The sequence below is a fragment of the Lissotriton helveticus genome, chromosome 12 (genome assembly GCF_964261635.1).
Source record: "Lissotriton helveticus chromosome 12, aLisHel1.1, whole genome shotgun sequence".
Lineage (NCBI taxonomy): Eukaryota > Metazoa > Chordata > Amphibia > Caudata > Salamandridae > Lissotriton > Lissotriton helveticus.
In genome coordinates this window covers 894,333,829-894,351,899 of record NC_136073.1, presented here as the reverse complement: position 1 = coordinate 894,351,899, position 18,071 = coordinate 894,333,829, and the positions used below count along the sequence as shown (strand labels likewise).

At 45.0% G+C, this 18,071-nt stretch overlaps 1 protein-coding gene across 1 annotated transcript in view; it reads right to left on the bottom strand.

The window, feature by feature from the left end:
* Nucleotides 1-18,071, bottom strand: part of LOC144798760 (polyamine-transporting ATPase 13A3-like) — a 376,171-nt gene that overhangs the window by 80,293 nt on the left and 277,807 nt on the right. Inside the window, exons 22-23 of the mRNA XM_078669780.1 lie at nucleotides 14,803-14,934; nucleotides 12,070-12,149 (exon numbers count right to left, since the gene is read on the bottom strand). Of these exons, the coding sequence (XP_078525906.1) occupies nucleotides 12,070-12,149; nucleotides 14,803-14,934 (212 nt within the window). The remainder of the gene's footprint in view (nucleotides 1-12,069; nucleotides 12,150-14,802; nucleotides 14,935-18,071) is intronic.

Below are 18,071 nucleotides of genomic sequence, written 5' to 3'. Positions count from 1 at the left end.
CACACGCATTAATCTAGAAATAGATTCCCATGGGTCAGCGATGTAATTCAGGATGCCACCTGCAGGGAGTGACTGTTTCACTCACAGATTCCCACCAGAAGTCATGAATCTAAAGATCCATCCTAAACCAAGGATAAGAGAGAGAGAGGACAAAAACCAGGGAAACTGGCACCACGGTGTGGAAAAGTAAATTTTGCCATGTTCTGTGTCCCTACGCCTCATCCATCATATGTTATGTGTGCATGATCAAATATGCATATGTATTCCCCATGTCCGATTAATGACGCAATTACAGTTGTGTCCACCTCTAGTATGCCAGTTTCCAGTCCTCGTGAATACTACGAATATCAGGCCTATGTAAAGCTACGTTGCCACGTTTCTCAGTGTGCACGTTATTCTATTATAAAGTCCCCGTTTCTAGGCCTCAAAAGGGCCCGGACACCAGATTCAGCTCCTGTCTCCTGAAGCCTCGCTGAGGAGGGATACAGCCCCCACCTGTATCCTCGACCCTTCACTTACTTCCTGCCTCGCAGTGCCCGGCCCAGCCTGGCTCAGTCTCTGAGTCTGCCAAGAATATGTTATGAGTCCAGTTATCAGTTCAGTCCTCCTTCTCTGCATTCCTAAGCTACTGAACTGCATCAATAGTTTCCGTCATTGTCTAGCCTTTCCGGCTCCACGTTAGAGAAATACTGTATTCAATGGTCATTTAATATTCTTCATCACGCACTACATGTAGAATAATGCATGGTCCAGTCTTAGAATCAAGTTAGCCTTTCCCCTCCTAACTTCTAGTTTATATCAACATGTTCTCTAAACATCAGATACTAGATACTGTTTAGGTACATGTCGCTCCGACCCTCCAGACTTCAGTCTCTGCTCCTAGCACAGAGTTCATAGCCCCCAGCTTCTCCTAGTGATACGTCATTGCTAGTTTGCGCGCACCATCAGGTTAGAGGTCCCGGCTCCTTAGGTAGCCCCCTCCATGGTTTCCGCCCCATTCATGACATATTCTGCTACGTTTGCATCACATGTCTGTGTATACGCCCCGTTACACCTACTTTTACCCTTATCTTTCGCGACTGCTACGCGTCACACCTTCTGCTCCACCCACTGCTACGCCTACTGCAATGTAATGCTATGTGTTTGCGTTATGTATATATGCTCATGTATTGTTATTAAAAGCCAGCGCGCTCATCCCAGGTCGAGCCCCAGCAGCTGCTGGGCCCTGTCATCCTGTCATCTTATTACTATGCAGGTTGTCCTGTCCTTATGCTGTATTAAACCTGCAAAACTCCTACTACCTCGAATCTTGACTCTTATTTATTGAGCTATCTGTTATGATATATATCTAGTCAAAAATAGGGTATTATTTATTTATTTACCACATAATGGCGCCCGAACAGGGACTTGCCCTTTCCCCACGCGTCGGTGAAGCCACGCCGACCCCCTGACCCTCTGCAGTCGTGACGGAACTCTTCTGCGCAGTGGCAGATATTTCTGCTCAAGTATCCCTCAGGCCCACGGAGGAGACGGAGGAGGCGGTCCAGCATCCAGACGAGACGGTGGAGGAACGCGGCGAGTCCCGACCAGAGCCCAAGCCAAGAGTCCAAGGTCCGAGGTATCCGGAGGTCCGCCCGTAACTGAAGTCCGAAGTCCGAAGTTCGTCGTCCGTCGTCGTAGCAGTCCAGTCCAGTCTGAGGCCTTCCGTTCTTGCTGCCCGGTGAGTACCGTTACTGGGGTGGTATCTAGACAGGGTCAATTTAATTGACTCTGGTCTGTGGGTTGGTGGTACACAGTCCCACAAACGAAGTGTCCACGTCGGTGGATGCGGGTCCTGACGTGTCTCTTTATGAGACCGGTAAGTTTCGTACTGTTTCAGCAGTGCATCTAGTTTCTGTTCTAGTCAGTTTCTGTTCTCGAGAAAATTTATGTGTTCTGTTCTCAGTATTTCCAGGTAGTATTCTGTTCGAACTGATTATTTTAAATGTTTTTCATGTATTTTAATGTCGTGGTATGAATGGGGAATAAGTATCGTGTTCATTGTGTATTGTATTGTGTCTAGATTACAGTTCAGTCATGCCCATATTTTCCAAGTTACGTCAGTTAAAAACTAGAAAGGGTCTGCTGGAAGCAGCAGTTCCCGTCCCGCCCAGGGACAGTCCAGGTCACTTTATGTATCAGAAACATGGCATAAGCGCCATATTGTATCTAGATTTATGGGTAGAGTATACCAAACAGTTAGAAGAAAAGTATAGATGGCCCGTATCGGGTACATGGGATGCTGAGTGCATCATGCGAGTAGAAGAAGCATTATGGAAAAAGAAAGCCAGACAGTCACAGAAAGATGCCATCGAGTTATGGCGTAAAGAAGCTCATAAAAGAACTGAAAAGGAAATCAGAAAGTCAGAATTAAGTAGAGAAGCCTTAGAGCGAGCCCAAGAAAAAGAATTAATCGAGATAGGTGAACAAGTCAAAACTGAACAGAGAGACAGACAGAGGCATGCCCTTATTAAGGGTATGTACCCTCTTCTTGCCGAGGGCTTGCCAAAAGCGACCCCAGAGGCATCCAGTAATTTCCCGCCACCATTAGTTCCGACCAAGCTACGTCACAAACAGACTGCAGCTGATATTTTTATTTCGTCCTATCTGGACGACACAGTCCCTGAATATGCAGATCCTGTTCGCGCTCCGCCAGTCCCTGTAAATCAGGCACATCCTGCTCCTCCAGACACCGGGGCACCCCATGCAGTACCTGCTACGGTACCCCAGCTCCAGCCAGCATTTCAATTTCCCGCTCCACCACGAAGAATATCAGTCGACGATTCTAGTCTAGGGGCCGCAGGAGGAGGTCCTCCTCAAACCCCGCCGCCACGCAAGCGTTTATCAGCACTCGAATTACATGCTCAAGCATCACAGCGTACTCCCAAGAGTAATAAGTCTGTTGCAGAAATCAGGCAAGCCCTTGGCGAATGTGCCTATGACCCAGTCCCAGGCGAGAATAATATGGTTTTATATTCAGTACGCGTAAGGAGGGTGACCGAGTATCTAGTCACCCTACCCAATATGAAAGAAGATCTAGACAGAATATATCGTTTCATCCGTACAGGGGATGATCCAGAAAGTATTAGTGATGCCATGTCTCAAAGGAAAGCTGAGATCCAGCGTATGATATTAAAGTTTTTAATTAACTGTCTAATAAGAGAACAAGATTACCCGTCTAAAGATCAGGCCGAAATGAAAACCCTGACAAAGTGGAGTGATAATATAGCTGAGGGTAAGCACAATACCATTAGTGCTATGGAGTGTATGTACAAGAAAATCCGTAAAGAAATAATAAAGATACACGAACAACGTAAAGCAGCACAAGTAAGCGAGAAAGAAAGTAACTCTGATCCTGAAGAGGAAGAGGACGAGAATCCCGCCAGAATAGCGTATGTAGGAAAATCTAGATTTCCAGATCGCCATTTACGCCTAGAACACAAGTCAACTTTCCATCATTCAGCACCAGAACAAGGTTCCCTAGAACAAGTATTTCAAGCTACCGATCACATTCTGAAATCACGAATCGGTTACAGTGAGTTAAGTACCATGCATGAACAAGAACTAGCCCGATCAGCAGTCCGATGGATTACTGATTCTACCACTTTTCCAGACGAAATAGTGGCACAAATGTTTCTGAAATTGCCCCCAGCCGAACAGCGACTGGTGGGTATGTATATGATCCAGCACCTCATTACTTTGTATGAGGGTCAGCACTCTGATCCAGGTCCGTTACACGATGTCCTGAACGAGTTACTCCAGTATAGATGGAAAGGTCTAGGTACCGATTTAATTAGTGTCATTCTAGAACAGCGTCACAAATATAGAACGTTTCTGAACCCGCATTTTGTTCATGTCTCACCCCCAGAAAGTAAACCATTTTACATGGAAAGACAGAACCCGTTACGAGAAGTGCATCCAGTTAAGACAGAGGACGGTGAAATGCAACGAGTGTTTGTTTACACTCCAATAACAAAGATGGAACTCCTCGAAATGAAGAAATTAATTCCCTGTCATGACAAAGATCCAGCAGGGTTCCATAGAGAATTAAAAGACATGCTCCGTATGGGGGAATACACTTACCCAGATATCATTAAAATGTTAAAGGTCCTGTTGCCCGCAGGGGTGTATGAAAAGTTAAAGGAAAAAGAATGGGAGGTGGGAGAGAAAAAGATAGATTGGACAGTTCTAGAAGCTGAAGACAAGTCACGTGTACCAGGTACCGGTCTTGGAGATAAATGCAAAGAATTACCAAAATTATTGATTCAAGTTTTACCTAGATTATTGACAACGAGAAAAGAAGACTGGGATGCAATCTCAGCCTGTAAACAGAAACAAGAGGAAGATATTAGTTATTTTTATTCTAGGTTTGAAAAATGTTTCAGTATCAACAGTGGCCTCAAGACAAGTAGTGAGTCATATTCTCACCTTTTTGTTACTAAATTAGTCGAGAATTCAAGCCCACAAATTAAAAATCGAGTTTTGAAAGTCGAAAGTACCTGGCAAGCTAATACCCCGTCCCAGATGTTGCAAATGCTCCAGTATCACCAGAATAGAATCAGGGAAGAGCAAGAACACGAGAGAAAACGTATGAAAGACACGAAAATGAAAGTACTAGTTGCACAATCTGTTCCTCAAGACAGTCAGAAGAGGGGTCCGAATCAAGCCAGTCATCCAGCAGCTCCCGTTAAAGGGAATTGCAATTATTGTAAACAGCCAGGTCATTTTATAAATGAGTGTGCAGTTCTGAAACACAATATAGCTACTGGTAAGACAAAAGAAAGACCACGTCCGCCTAGACAAGAGCAAGTTTCACAGACTCCTCAGCCACAGAATGCACAACAGACAGTTACAGTACCGCAGCCTATTGCTGCAACCCAGCATGTCACACAGCAGATGTACCAGTATGCACAGTCTGAGTATCCAGAGTACCAGCAGTATTCATGAAACAGCCTAGAGAGGGAGGTAGGCTTGCCTCTCATCGAGATACCTGTAGATCAAGAAGGTCCCTACGTTCACAGTCAAGTATTAGGGAAAGACAGAAAGTTTTTGATTGATACAGGGGCAAGTAGGACCACAATTAGTCACGCCGAAGTTCCAGGGGCTCCGCTCTCAGGCTCAAGAAATGTTTCCCTTGGATTTTCAGGAAAACCCATCGTAAATGAGATTTCAAAACCAGTTACTCTAGAAGTAGGTCCATTGTCCCGTACTACTGATCTGTTACTTACTAAGTCATGTCCAGAAAACCTGTTAGGCATTAAGACACTGAAAGAGTTAGGTGCAGTTATATGCTGTTCCCCAGAGGGAATACGATTGTTCCTACGTGACTTTAAGGGTCACTATGTATTACGAGATTTTGATTCGAGACTGTCTAATGTTCCGCAGCATTTATGGGCGCAAGGTCCAACTGATGTAGGGTACATGCAAATCACACCCTATCGTGTGACTCTCAAACCAGGTGTAGTGTTACCACGAATCAGACAGTACAGATTGCCACCTGAGGCTGTAGCAGCCTTATCCAAAATTATTGACGAGCTCATTGCTCAAGGAGTGGTTGTAGAAACTGACTCCAACGTATGTAATTCTCCGATCATTCCAGTTATGAAACGTACTGATCCAAATGCACCCCCAGTATATCGATTAGTGATCGACCTACGAGAGCTTAATAAATGTATTATTCCGCAGTACCCAGTTGTCCCAGACATCTCTTCCCTATTGACAGCCATTGATTCCGAAGCCATGTTCTTTACAGTAATCGACCTCAAGAATGCATTTTTTAGTGTTCCTATTCATCCAGACAGCCAGTTTCTTTTCGGATTTTGTTTAAATGGAAGGAGCTATATGTTCACACGCGCTCCTCAAGGTTTCACAGAAAGTCCTAGTATTTACAGTCAAGCACTCAAGAGACAACTAGACAATATTCACATGCCAACTGACACTGCCCTGCTCCAGTATGTCGATGATCTACTGATCACAGCCCATTCTGAACGTGCTTGCGAGCGAGCATCCCTTACAGTCTTGTATTTCCTGGCCGAGATGGGGCACAAGGTGTCCCCTTCGAAGCTTCAATTCTGTGTCCAGCAAGTGGTATACTTAGGACACTTACTGTCCAAGAGGGGTAGGCAGTTGACACCAGACCGTATCCAGTTAATAGCGAGTCTTCCTCAGCCCAAGACCCAGAAGGAGGTACGTGCTTTTATCGGCCTCACTTCTTATTGTAGACAATGGATTCCTCAGTATGCATTTCTAGCCAAGCCACTGATACAGTTAACGACACAGGAGGCAGCCGCATCGACTGTCCTCCCTTGGACATCTGAACATACACTGAGTTTCAATGAGTTAAAGAAAGCCCTATGCCAAGCTCCAGTTCTAGCCACACCGAACTACAGTAAGCCTTTTACACTTTTCGTTACTGAACGTGAAGGTACAGCATTATCTGTTCTCACACAAGATCAAGCAGGACAATACAAGCCATGTGCTTATTTTTCTAGCACATTAGATCCTGTAGCCCAGGCTCTGCCTGCGTGCCTCAAGTCAGTTGCAGCCACAGCACTAGCTATCAGACAAAGTGATTCCATAGTTTTAGGACACTCCCTGACAGTACAAGTTCCACACTCCGTAGAGGTTCTTCTGAACCGAACACAGACTCAGCACTTGACAATTGCACGTCTAACAGGTTATGAATTGACACTGTTCCAGCCACACATAGAAATCAGACGCTGCAACATCCTGAACCCTGCTACATTGTTACCATCAGCTAATTCGAATTCTGCCACACATGACTGTGTGGAAGTAGTTAACATTACGACAAAGCCAAGACAAGATCTGACAGATATTCCGTTACCAGATCCCGACCTGACACTTTATGTGGATGGTTCATGCCTAAGTACTAGTACAGGAGAACTAGTCGCCGCGTATGCAGTGACTACTGACACTGAAGTTATTGAAACACACCGTATTGATACCCTGTCCGCTCAAGCAGCAGAGCTAGTTGCTCTGACACAAGCCTGTATACACGCCAAGGAAAAGAAAGTTAATGTTTACACAGATTCACGTTACGCATTTGGAGTTGTACACGACTTCGGAGTGCTCTGGCAGGAGAGAGGTTTCATGACTTCTCATGGAACCAAGATTCAGCATGGTCTCCTTATTCAAGCTCTGTTAGATGCCATACATTTGCCGACATCTATTGCTATCATGAAGTGCAAAGCACATACGAAAGTTACTGACATTATTTCCCAAGGTAATGATCTAGCAGATCGCACAGCCAAGCTTACAGCACAGACTCCAGACATTCAAGTTAATCCGACACAGACACATACTCCGGATCCGACTACATGTATGACAGTTAAGGACCCTACACAAGATGTCATAGATATCCAGTTACATGCTACTCCCGATGAAATCAAGAAATGGTCCGAACAAGGAGGGGTCCAGACAGATCAGGGATGGGTAACGAAGGGTAAAGCCACATGGTTTCTCCCCGACTCTATGGTTCAAGTCATTATCAACACCGCACATAGTCCAGCACATTTAGGAGAAAAAGCTATGTTAGATAGTATCCAGAACATTTGGTTCAACAAGCATTTACGAGCTGCAGCCAAGCAGAAAGTCCGTACCTGTATGATATGTTGTCAGTTTAATCCAGGTAAAAGTGTCCCGGTGGAACAAGGTGGATTCCAGCCCCCTGACCACCCTTTTGAAGTCCTCCAGATGGATTATATTCAGATGGAGCGATGTCGAGGTTTCAAGTATGTCCTTGTAGTCGTATGCGCTTTGTCCAGGTGGACAGAAGCATATCCAGTCCCAGATTACACAGCCGCGACCACTGCCAAGCAGTTGGTTCGTGAATTCTTCCCTCGTTATGGGCTCCCTAGAGTCGCATATTCTGATAACGGCCAGCCATTCTCCTCAGAGTTAATGAAGCACGTTTCCCTTTTGTTAGGGTACCAGTGGAAGTTTCATTGTGTACGCCATCCTGAAGCAGCCGGTCTTGTAGAGAGACATAATCAGACTCTGAAAATTCGTATTGCAAAAGTATGCAAAGAAAAAGGTGTGGACTGGCTAGTAGCCCTGCCAGTCGCTTTATTTTATATGCGCATGGTCGCACATTCCAGATCAGGTCTGTCCCCGTACGAGGTCGTATTCGGCCGCCCCCCTAACATGTGGGGTACTCCTAGACCCCGAAGTATTACCGATGTTTCAAGTAATATGCTGACAGATTACCTAGCTTCCTTGATGTCTGCCCTCAACTCATGTCGTTCACAGGTTGCCGCCGCATTTCCAGACAATACCGAGGTGGCACCGCATGCAATCGTTCCAGGATCCATGGTGATGGTCCGCAACTTTGACAGATCAAGTCCGCTGGAGCCTCGTTGGAAAGAGCCCCGTCAGGTCCTCCTCACCACCCGTACAGCCGTGAAGTTGGAAGGACGCAAGGGCTGGGTGCACCTTTCTCATATTAAACTTTTTAATGGACTAAAACCCGTCTTTAAGAACATTTCCCAGGATTTGAAGGATTGCCAAAATATTGTTTTAAAGGACTGTCCCGCAAAAGACATTGCTACAACCCCTCCCCTGTTAGAGAAAACTCCGCAGCAGGAGTATAAACAGAAACTACGGTCTAGTAAAATAAGTCAGTCAGTTTGATTGTCTAAGTCCTCCCCTAGGTGAAACGGTTAGACTGTTTCTGACATGTATAAAATAGACCCCCATAGTGAGAGAGTCAGTCAAAACTCAATCCGATGTATCGTTTTTCTGAGTTTCATATTATTTCTCAGCATTATGATTTCCTGCACGAGTTATGCATTTTTCTTGTGTTTCCCAGTTTCACATGTAAATAAGTCTGCTAATGCTACAGTAGAGCACACGTTTAGTGATCTGCCTCCTCACGAGTTGTCCTACCGCCTCGCTATGCATAATAACTCCTTTATCCGCATGTTACATTACTCACACCAGTCCAGCAATGCCACTAATTGTTGGGTGTGTGGTCGACTCCCCCCTTTCCAGACACCGAAGGGAGTCCTGCCACTTTTTCCTTATCCTTTTTCACATAATGGTTCGTGTGGAGCATGGTCCACGTTAACGTCATCCTCAACAGATATGTCTTTTCTTAACAGTACATGTTTCCCAGACAAGCAAGGTCTCCCTCACAGAACCGGGTTAGATCTAGAAAATGAAGTGTATAATTTAGGTAATTATTCTTCGAATTTCATGGTCCTGAATGTTCAGTCTGATACTACTCCAGACTTACCTGCTATTTCAGTATTACCAGTCAAAGGCGAATTATGTGTCCGAAATAAGGGTTCCGTACACGTAGGACATAGTGATTGTACTACTATTGTCAAGTATAGTGACAGTGGGAAATCTATTTTCAAAGCTTCACGTCATTCATATTTTATTTGTGGTCAGACCGCATATATTCGTCTGCCCCTCGATTGGGAGGGAACCTGTTACATTGCCTTCCTACTACCACCTGTTTTTCTAGCCCCATCTGATTATCATAGAAACACACATCTAGTACACATTAGACATAGAAGGGAGTCCCCAATTGTCGATTATACTGAAACTACTCTAGAACAATATACCGATTTCAATAAAGGTTTCTTCTTCTTTATAGGCCCTGTCCAGAATAGTAAGTTGATCCGTAGGTTAACCAGAACCCTTGAAGCTGTAATAAATGAGACTGCCTCTGCTCTAGGTAACTTAACCGAAGAGCAATCTGCTATGAGATTTGTCGTTTTACAGAATCGTCTCGTCCTTGACGTCATACTGGCCGATAGGGGCGGGGCCTGTAGAGTCATCGGATCTAGTTGCTGCATTTTCATTCCAAATAACGCGCCGTCTGTCTATTCAGCTATAACCAGACTCCATAAAATTGCTCATCTGATACACCAAGATCCAGGCACCTGGACATGGTCCGGTTGGTTCTGGAATATAATTTCCGCATGGGGATGGAAAATATTGTCCTTCCTAGGTATTGCAGTAGCGATCATATTCAGCTGCTGCCTCTGTATACAATGTGGCCCTGCGAATTGCGGCATTTGTGCTACCTCTTGTATTCCTAGTCCCAAGCCCCGTTCTAAATCCCGTTCCAGGATAATTCGAGATGAGCAAATGATACTGTATGAAATGATAGATGGTATCATGAATATTGATGTTTCCTGATGGAAACGTAGTGACAAGGAGGGAATGTGGAAAAGTAAATTTTGCCATGTTCTGTGTCCCTACGCCTCATCCATCATATGTTATGTGTGCATGATCAAATATGCATATGTATTCCCCATGTCCGATTAATGACGCAATTACAGTTGTGTCCACCTCTAGTATGCCAGTTTCCAGTCCTCGTGAATACTACGAATATCAGGCCTATGTAAAGCTACGTTGCCACGTTTCTCAGTGTGCACGTTATTCTATTATAAAGTCCCCGTTTCTAGGCCTCAAAAGGGCCCGGACACCAGATTCAGCTCCTGTCTCCTGAAGCCTCGCTGAGGAGGGATACAGCCCCCACCTGTATCCTCGACCCTTCACTTACTTCCTGCCTCGCAGTGCCCGGCCCAGCCTGGCTCAGTCTCTGAGTCTGCCAAGAATATGTTATGAGTCCAGTTATCAGTTCAGTCCTCCTTCTCTGCATTCCTAAGCTACTGAACTGCATCAATAGTTTCCGTCATTGTCTAGCCTTTCCGGCTCCACGTTAGAGAAATACTGTATTCAATGGTCATTTAATATTCTTCATCACGCACAACATGTAGAATAATGCATGGTCCAGTCTTAGAATCAAGTTAGCCTTTCCCCTCCTAACTTCTAGTTTATATCAACATGTTCTCTAAACATCAGATACTAGATACTGTTTAGGTACATGTCGCTCCGACCCTCCAGACTTCAGTCTCTGCTCCTAGCACAGAGTTCATAGCCCCCAGCTTCTCCTAGTGATACGTCATTGCTAGTTTGCGCGCACCATCAGGTTAGAGGTCCCGGCTCCTTAGGTAGCCCCCTCCATGGTTTCCGCCCCATTCATGACATATTCTGCTACGTTTGCATCACATGTCTGTGTATACGCCCCGTTACACCTACTTTTACCCTTATCTTTCGCGACTGCTACGCGTCACACCTTCTGCTCCACCCACTGCTACGCCTACTGCAATGTAATGCTATGTGTTTGCGTTATGTATATATGCTCATGTATTGTTATTAAAAGCCAGCGCGCTCATCCCAGGTCGAGCCCCAGCAGCTGCTGGGCCCTGTCATCCTGTCATCTTATTACTATGCAGGTTGTCCTGTCCTTTATGCTGTATTAAACCTGCAAAACTCCTACTACCTCGAATCTTGACTCTTATTTATTGAGCTATCTGTTATGATATATATCTAGTCAAAAATAGGGTATTATTTATTTATTTACCACAACGGTCTAGTACCACCTGCCCTACCCAAAGCCAAAGGACAGGATACAGCACTCGGTCAACACCTGCTCAAGTGGGAGGCTCCTTACAGAGAAGCGCTCTCTCTATAGGTCTTGCACTTTAGCCATAAACTGAACTTCTGACATACTGCAAGGAGGAATCCCACTCAGACACATTCTCACTGTAGGACCGACTGGGGCTCATCAACATCCGCGGCCTTTTCCAGGCAATGAAAGATCCTGCAGAGAGTCAGCCTAGTCGACACCATTTCACCTCGAGATAGCACGCCCGTGCCCCGTTACCTCAACTGGCGGCAGGACCACAGCATTTGTACCCCTTGGCTTCGGTCATGCTATGTCAGTTATATGCACTCAATGAGGCTTTGCTCTGCATTTTAAGTTGCAAAGTTTATTTAAAGGGAAAAAAGTAATGAGCAAACCGTGTACACTTTTTAGGGGACCTGCTGATCTACGCCATTGGTAGGGAATTTGTTCCCACAGCCATTTATCTAGAAAACAAGTGTCCAACTCTTATTTTACTGGCCTGGGAAGGGGAACTCAGACAGATGGTTCGCATTAGCTAGCCAGAGTACCAAGATGTGTGAAATAGAGCTGACAAATACTCTACTTACTCAACCTTCTGGAGCATCTCCACCAGCTGCGTCTTCTGATCAGGGGCCATCCGAGCATACACTGTCCCACACAGCAACAGCTGTGAAGAGAAGCAGAAAGGGGCAAGTTAAAGTGTGTGGGTTGAGAGTATGTGTGTACTAACTTTTGCAACGGGGGGGAGGGGGGCAATGTTTGGTAACAGCAACCTCGTGTAGTATTCCTCAAATGTAGAAGTGTGTGAGCTGTTTACAAAGTGTTTATGTGGTGTTTCAAAAGCAAACATGAACATGTTGACCATGAACAGGTAAATCGTGTGTGCTCTTAATTGCCTTTGCAATGCGAGGTGCTGGACTTTAGATCACATTTGCTCGCTGCAGCACTGCTGCAGAGCAGAGCTAAGAAGGAATGGTATTCAGTGTGTAGTGCTTCACATGAGGACATTACTTACCACTGAGGCGCCTACTTACTTGTTACTATGTGCTGTATCTAATCCCAAAACAAGTGTAACTCATCTACAAATCAACTGATTAGATCTTACTAATCAGTCACCCAGAGTGCATCTCCGAACGCTTTTTTAAAAGAGAAAAAAAGGTTTCCAAATACTAAAACTGCTATGCCTACCTGGGCTTCCCTTTTTGGTTAAAACATAGTCTCCCTTAAGCTCCAAAGCGCCAGTCTGCCACTTTAAACGTGTTTCGAAGTGAAATCCAATGAAACAAAATTATATGCTGGCACGTTAAGGCAGCCAGCTGACTCCAAAGACCACCAGAGGGTTTAGAGCAGGTTCTTTCCCTTTGAAAGCATCTTACGGAGCGCTAATACTGATTTGCCTCTTATGTCTCTATAGCAGTTGTTCTTACCCTACTTTTGCAGTCACCCGCCCAGCACTGCCTATCGCGATAGAAGATACAGGAACGAAGAAGACTAATCAGTGCACAAAGTCTTCTCAATTCTGAAATTATGTCTTCTGTTCCAACAAATGGAGGTCTGGAGAAGGGAGGAAACCATGCTTCGGACCAGGACCTGGACTCTATAGGTCTACATGGACCTCCACCCGGAGGACATACTGATTCAAGGTCAATCAACTCAGACTCACCGGTGAAGTCAAAACATTTAGATATAGAACGGCTATTCCACTGATCACTTGGCATGTAGGCAGAGCAAACAAAAGGTAGGTCGGGATCCAGCTTTAGCGCTCCGATAGCCAAGCTAGACGATTAACTTAGCTGTCTTGGTGGTGGATCCCCTGGATGTCTGCTGGTAAGACTGAAGGCTGGTGGTAAGGGGACGAGCATTGGAGGCGGGCTCCTTGGAGATGAAGATCTTCATGAAGGGTTCCTTAATGGAGTCTCAAAGTACACGTTGATGATGATCTCGACACCGAATAGGTGATCGTTGTACAAGACTGAGTCTGAACATGGAGGGCGGCCTTAACCTTTATAGGAGATAGTTCAGCCTGACCACTGCCTCTGAGGTCTCCTCCAAGAAACATCCCTCTGGGTATCGTAGGAGCCTCAGCAAAAACAGAGGGTAGACACCAGGCAGATGAGCCTCTGTCAGCAGTGACTGGAGTTTCAAGAGGAAGGGGCACAATCTAGCCTTGGGGGGCTTACTTCACAGGCCACTGGTGCTCAAGAAGAGACAACTTGAGAAGTGGTAAAATGCAATGGTAGAGCGCACTCAACTAAACTCCACAGAGCTCGTTTTGGAGAATCCCTTGCAAAGTAACCCCCTGCCCAAACTCGCCTTGTCAGGGTAAGGATGAAGCTTCAGATCAAGTGGCACCAACAGCTCAAAGTATTCAAGTCATTAGGAAGGCACATACATGACAGACTGGTAAATCGTCACAAGCCAAGTCAGCATGACTCAGCAGGGTGGAATTTCTGGGATGCCTTTGGGTCAGTCTTTGGGAAACTTCTGAAAAACTTGAAATGAACCCCCAGGCTCTACTATCTCAGCGTCTTGAGTGTCAGGTTCAAGCCCTACTTTCTTGCACTCAATGCAACTCCTAAACCATTCACTATTGATTAGGAACATTTAGAAAATTCAATATAACAAGTAAAAAGCTATTAAAAGTGAACATGCCCACCTGATAGAATTGTTAGGCATGGGCACAAGAGTGTTCAGAGTTCAGACAGGGCGGTGCCCTCAATGTTCCTTGTGTTATCATGTCTCGTCGCCAACGAGCAATCCTGGGACAGAAGTTACACCACCCAGCACACTCTTCTGAGTCCAGGCTCGGACATGGACTATGTAAAACTAAGCAAGTGTAGACGGGATAACACCCATTTGAATATTATATAAAGGGCGCTCAAAACAGCTGATATCCTGTGAAGGAAAAATTATGCAGCAAAAACATTTTTCAGAAGAAAAATAATCCTAAAGTAACAGAACAACATTACCCACCTTTGGTTCACAGAATTGAAACTGCCCCAACTGTCATCACCCAGCATTATGGCAAAATGCTCCTTCAAACAATAAAGGGCCCCTCTGCTGAGAGCCGTGCCCATAAACACCATTTCTTTTCTAAGAGGAATTGCACAGTGTAGTCAGTGTTCCCTATGATTTATACCTACAGTCATTAAAGAAAAAAAATCCTACCTTTCAACAGACATGTGTCCTTTCTATAACTGCTAAAAGGAACAAGGAGACAGGTCCCAATTTGAACCTCAGACAAAGTTTCTAATGTTATGGCTATCAAAGGATTCCACATTGCTTCACTCCCACCTGCATCCCCCCACAGCTGCAGTCACCTTTGGAAGGAGGTCAGGGAAGTGCTCAGAAATGATGGAGAAGGACTTTCCGCTCATGGCAAAGTGATAGCTGACTTCCGGGATCTGTGATTGCTCCGTGGGGCAGTCCTCCTCCATATGGACTTTTACCTCCTGTTAACACAAGCAGAAAAAATATGACAACATGTAAGATGCTCAAATCAGCAGTGCATACTGAGCCACAGGAAGATGCGACTAACCTTGTGCCCTAGTGATGACTAACCAGTAGAGGCCAACACACTTCAGCAGTGTCACCCGATGCTTTCATGTGATTAACCATGAGCACTTGTGATCACTGGCGTCAAAGGCCACCCCATCTAGCAGCATTACCCTAATGATTTCATGTTATCAATCATGCAACCAAGATTCTCTAGTCATCCTTCCACGTATATGTACGTTCGCAATATTTCTAAAACAGTAACATAGTTAAAAGGCAGCGGAGTGTGTGCAGGGTCAAAGAAAACAAGTGATAGGATAGTTTTGTGGCATGTTAATCTCTTGTGGTGGGTGTCCTTTAAAGAGGTGCTTCTTTAATTCGTTCTTAAATTGGGGCAGTTCTGATGAATTAGGGAATGTTGTTTCAGATTGTGGATGTGCAGATAGAAACAGTCTGTAGCTTTATTACTTTTATTGAACAGCTTAGTCTGTAGTCCAATGGGAGCCTGGCTGTGGGTCTGCCAAGATCCCTCAGAGATGGTGAGTAAGATGAGGTGGATGTCGGTCGTGAAGGTTTTGTAAATGATGCAACTGGCAAGGGGAGCCAATGGAGTTTCATCAGGAAGGGGGGTGATGTGATAAATGTCTTCAGGACCTGGCTGAGACATTCCGCGACAAGTAGGGTGATCCTAAGGGATGCCTGTGTGGAGGCTGGGTGCCCATGAAACACGGCATTACCACCATGTAGATGCGAGAGTACAAGGGCTTGACAGCAGTTTTGAAGTCACTTTTTGGAAAAGAGAGCTGGTGTTCCTTGAAAGCAGGGATGTGGAATTCCTATAGCCCGACGCCCCGGACATATTGTTTTGGATCAAGGGCAACAAGTTTACATGTGTATTTTGTCCTTGGGACCAGTAGGCCCAACCCCCTGCAGCACAAACCCTTTGGCTGCCAGTTTGCAGTACCACATTATGGATAAGGGAAGGACTATATATGCAGTTAAGATAATAAGTGTGTCCATGTATTAATGCTGTTCAAACTTGTATTTATGCTTGATTAGTGCAAAGCCTTTATTATTAGGGTGTGCACTAAAAGTAAATGTTGTAAGCTCGGCCTGCACTACTGAAGGTGGTTCCAGTATAAATGTGCTGCCGTAATTTGTCACCGCATTACATGCCACAAAAGGGGCAAGTGGATTTTGTTACAAGACAAGTAGGTTTATGAAGTAACCTGCCCCATGGACAAGTAGATATTTTATTAAATTCCACACCCCTGTTGAGAGCGAGGTTTATGTACATGATGAATTCAAGTGACTTGACATTTGGTGAAAGCTGAGGTTCGGAGCAATGCAGGTGATTGCCACTGAGCCTGGTTTGTTAGCAGTTCTTGGCAAATAGGATCGCTGTCTTGACCTGGCTGAAAATTCAGGAGGCATTATAGATTCCGATCTGGACGCTCTGCAGGCCATTTTTTAGGCAGTGGATGTCCAAAGCACAAGTGACTCAAGAAGAGTAAGGACCTTAAACAGTATTCCTTTTTACGCCTCATCCCCACAAAGCAATTCTCTCACCAGTCTCCCTTCGCCATACTCCCCTCCTTTACCTGCCACAACCCCCATGAATTCTTCAGCCTCACTCACACCATGCTTTCATTTGCTTGATGCGACCACATGGTTACCTTTGAACCTAACTAACCATGCTTCTCTTAACTTGTCACGACCCTATGGTTTCCTCTCTGCCTCAATCACCATACGTCTCAACTTGTTGCGACCCCATGGTTTCCTCTCTGCCTTGATCACCATGCTTCTCTTTACTTGCCACAATTCCATGGCTTCCTCTCTGCCTCGATCACCTGCATATAGTCAAGTTCTAAGAAATAGGACTAATGGTCGAGTGGTTAAAACCAATCCTAAGCAACAACCACAAGCCTTGTTGGGATGAACCAAAAAAGTAAAAAATTAACCTGTGCTTAACCTTCTGGTAGCTTTGCACAAAAGCAGTCAGACTTAATTTAGAGGCAATGTGTAAACACAAGAAAAATCCCAAAGCAATTTAGAAAAATAAAGAAATGTAATAAATAAAATGAGACCAGAACAAAACAAATAAAATCAGTAATATGCAATTTTAAAGTTTTGGGTAGGCATATCGCCTAAAAGCACACAGCGCCACTAGTGGTCCTCTGGTCGTGGTAGACTGGGGAAAGTCACAAGTTCAGGCCGACCGCAATGGAGTACAGGCAGGATACAAGGACCAGGTTACACCAGCTGAAAAAGTTACCTTCTCAAAGTCCAGCATAAAGAATCCAAAACTTCAAATGTTCATAGGAGAAGCTTAAGTGATTCTAGTAGGGGGTCTAGGACCTAGGGAGGTACCTCTGGGGATCTGTAACTCACTACAGTAGAGGCCAACAGGGTTAATGCAGGTCCAAACAGGGAGGCCTCCTAAGCTTGTTGTCCCTGTAGCTCAGAACAGGAGGTTAGTCAACTGGCCCTTGAAGTCACTCAAATTAGCCTGGAAGGAAGAGAGCAGATCAAGTCTTCCTCCTCAAAAAGCAGAGCAGGCCTCTGGAGAACAAGGCAGTAGTTAATTTCGAGTTCAATTCAAGTGTATTGAAAAGTTGGTCTGAGGTTCCAATATTCATACCTAGTGCCAGCCTTCGAAATGAGTAATTTGGGCTACCCCTACATGTAGTTCTGGAAAGTTCTGGCCTTCCCTTGCCAAGGCTTGACAAATTCTGAGATGACAAAAGATCTCATCTGGTTATTTTGTGTGTGCACTGGAGGTAGCCCTTTAAAATGTAAGTGGGGCATGGAACAGCTCCACCCACAGCCATCCTGGCAGGATGGCCCATTCTGCCAACACCTAGTCCTCTATTGTTCACTGTCAGGGCCCAATATGCATTCTTAACGCGGGAGCAATTAACAGGCTCAGGCAGCTGCAAACTCCTAGAAAGTCTTAGAAACATTTGGGCATGAAAATGCCAACTATCTAAAAGTGACATTTTCAAAAATGTAATAAAAAATCCGACTTTCCCACTAAAGAGTATATTAAATTACAATTCATTTGAGTCCAAACTTGACATCTCTATCTGTTCCC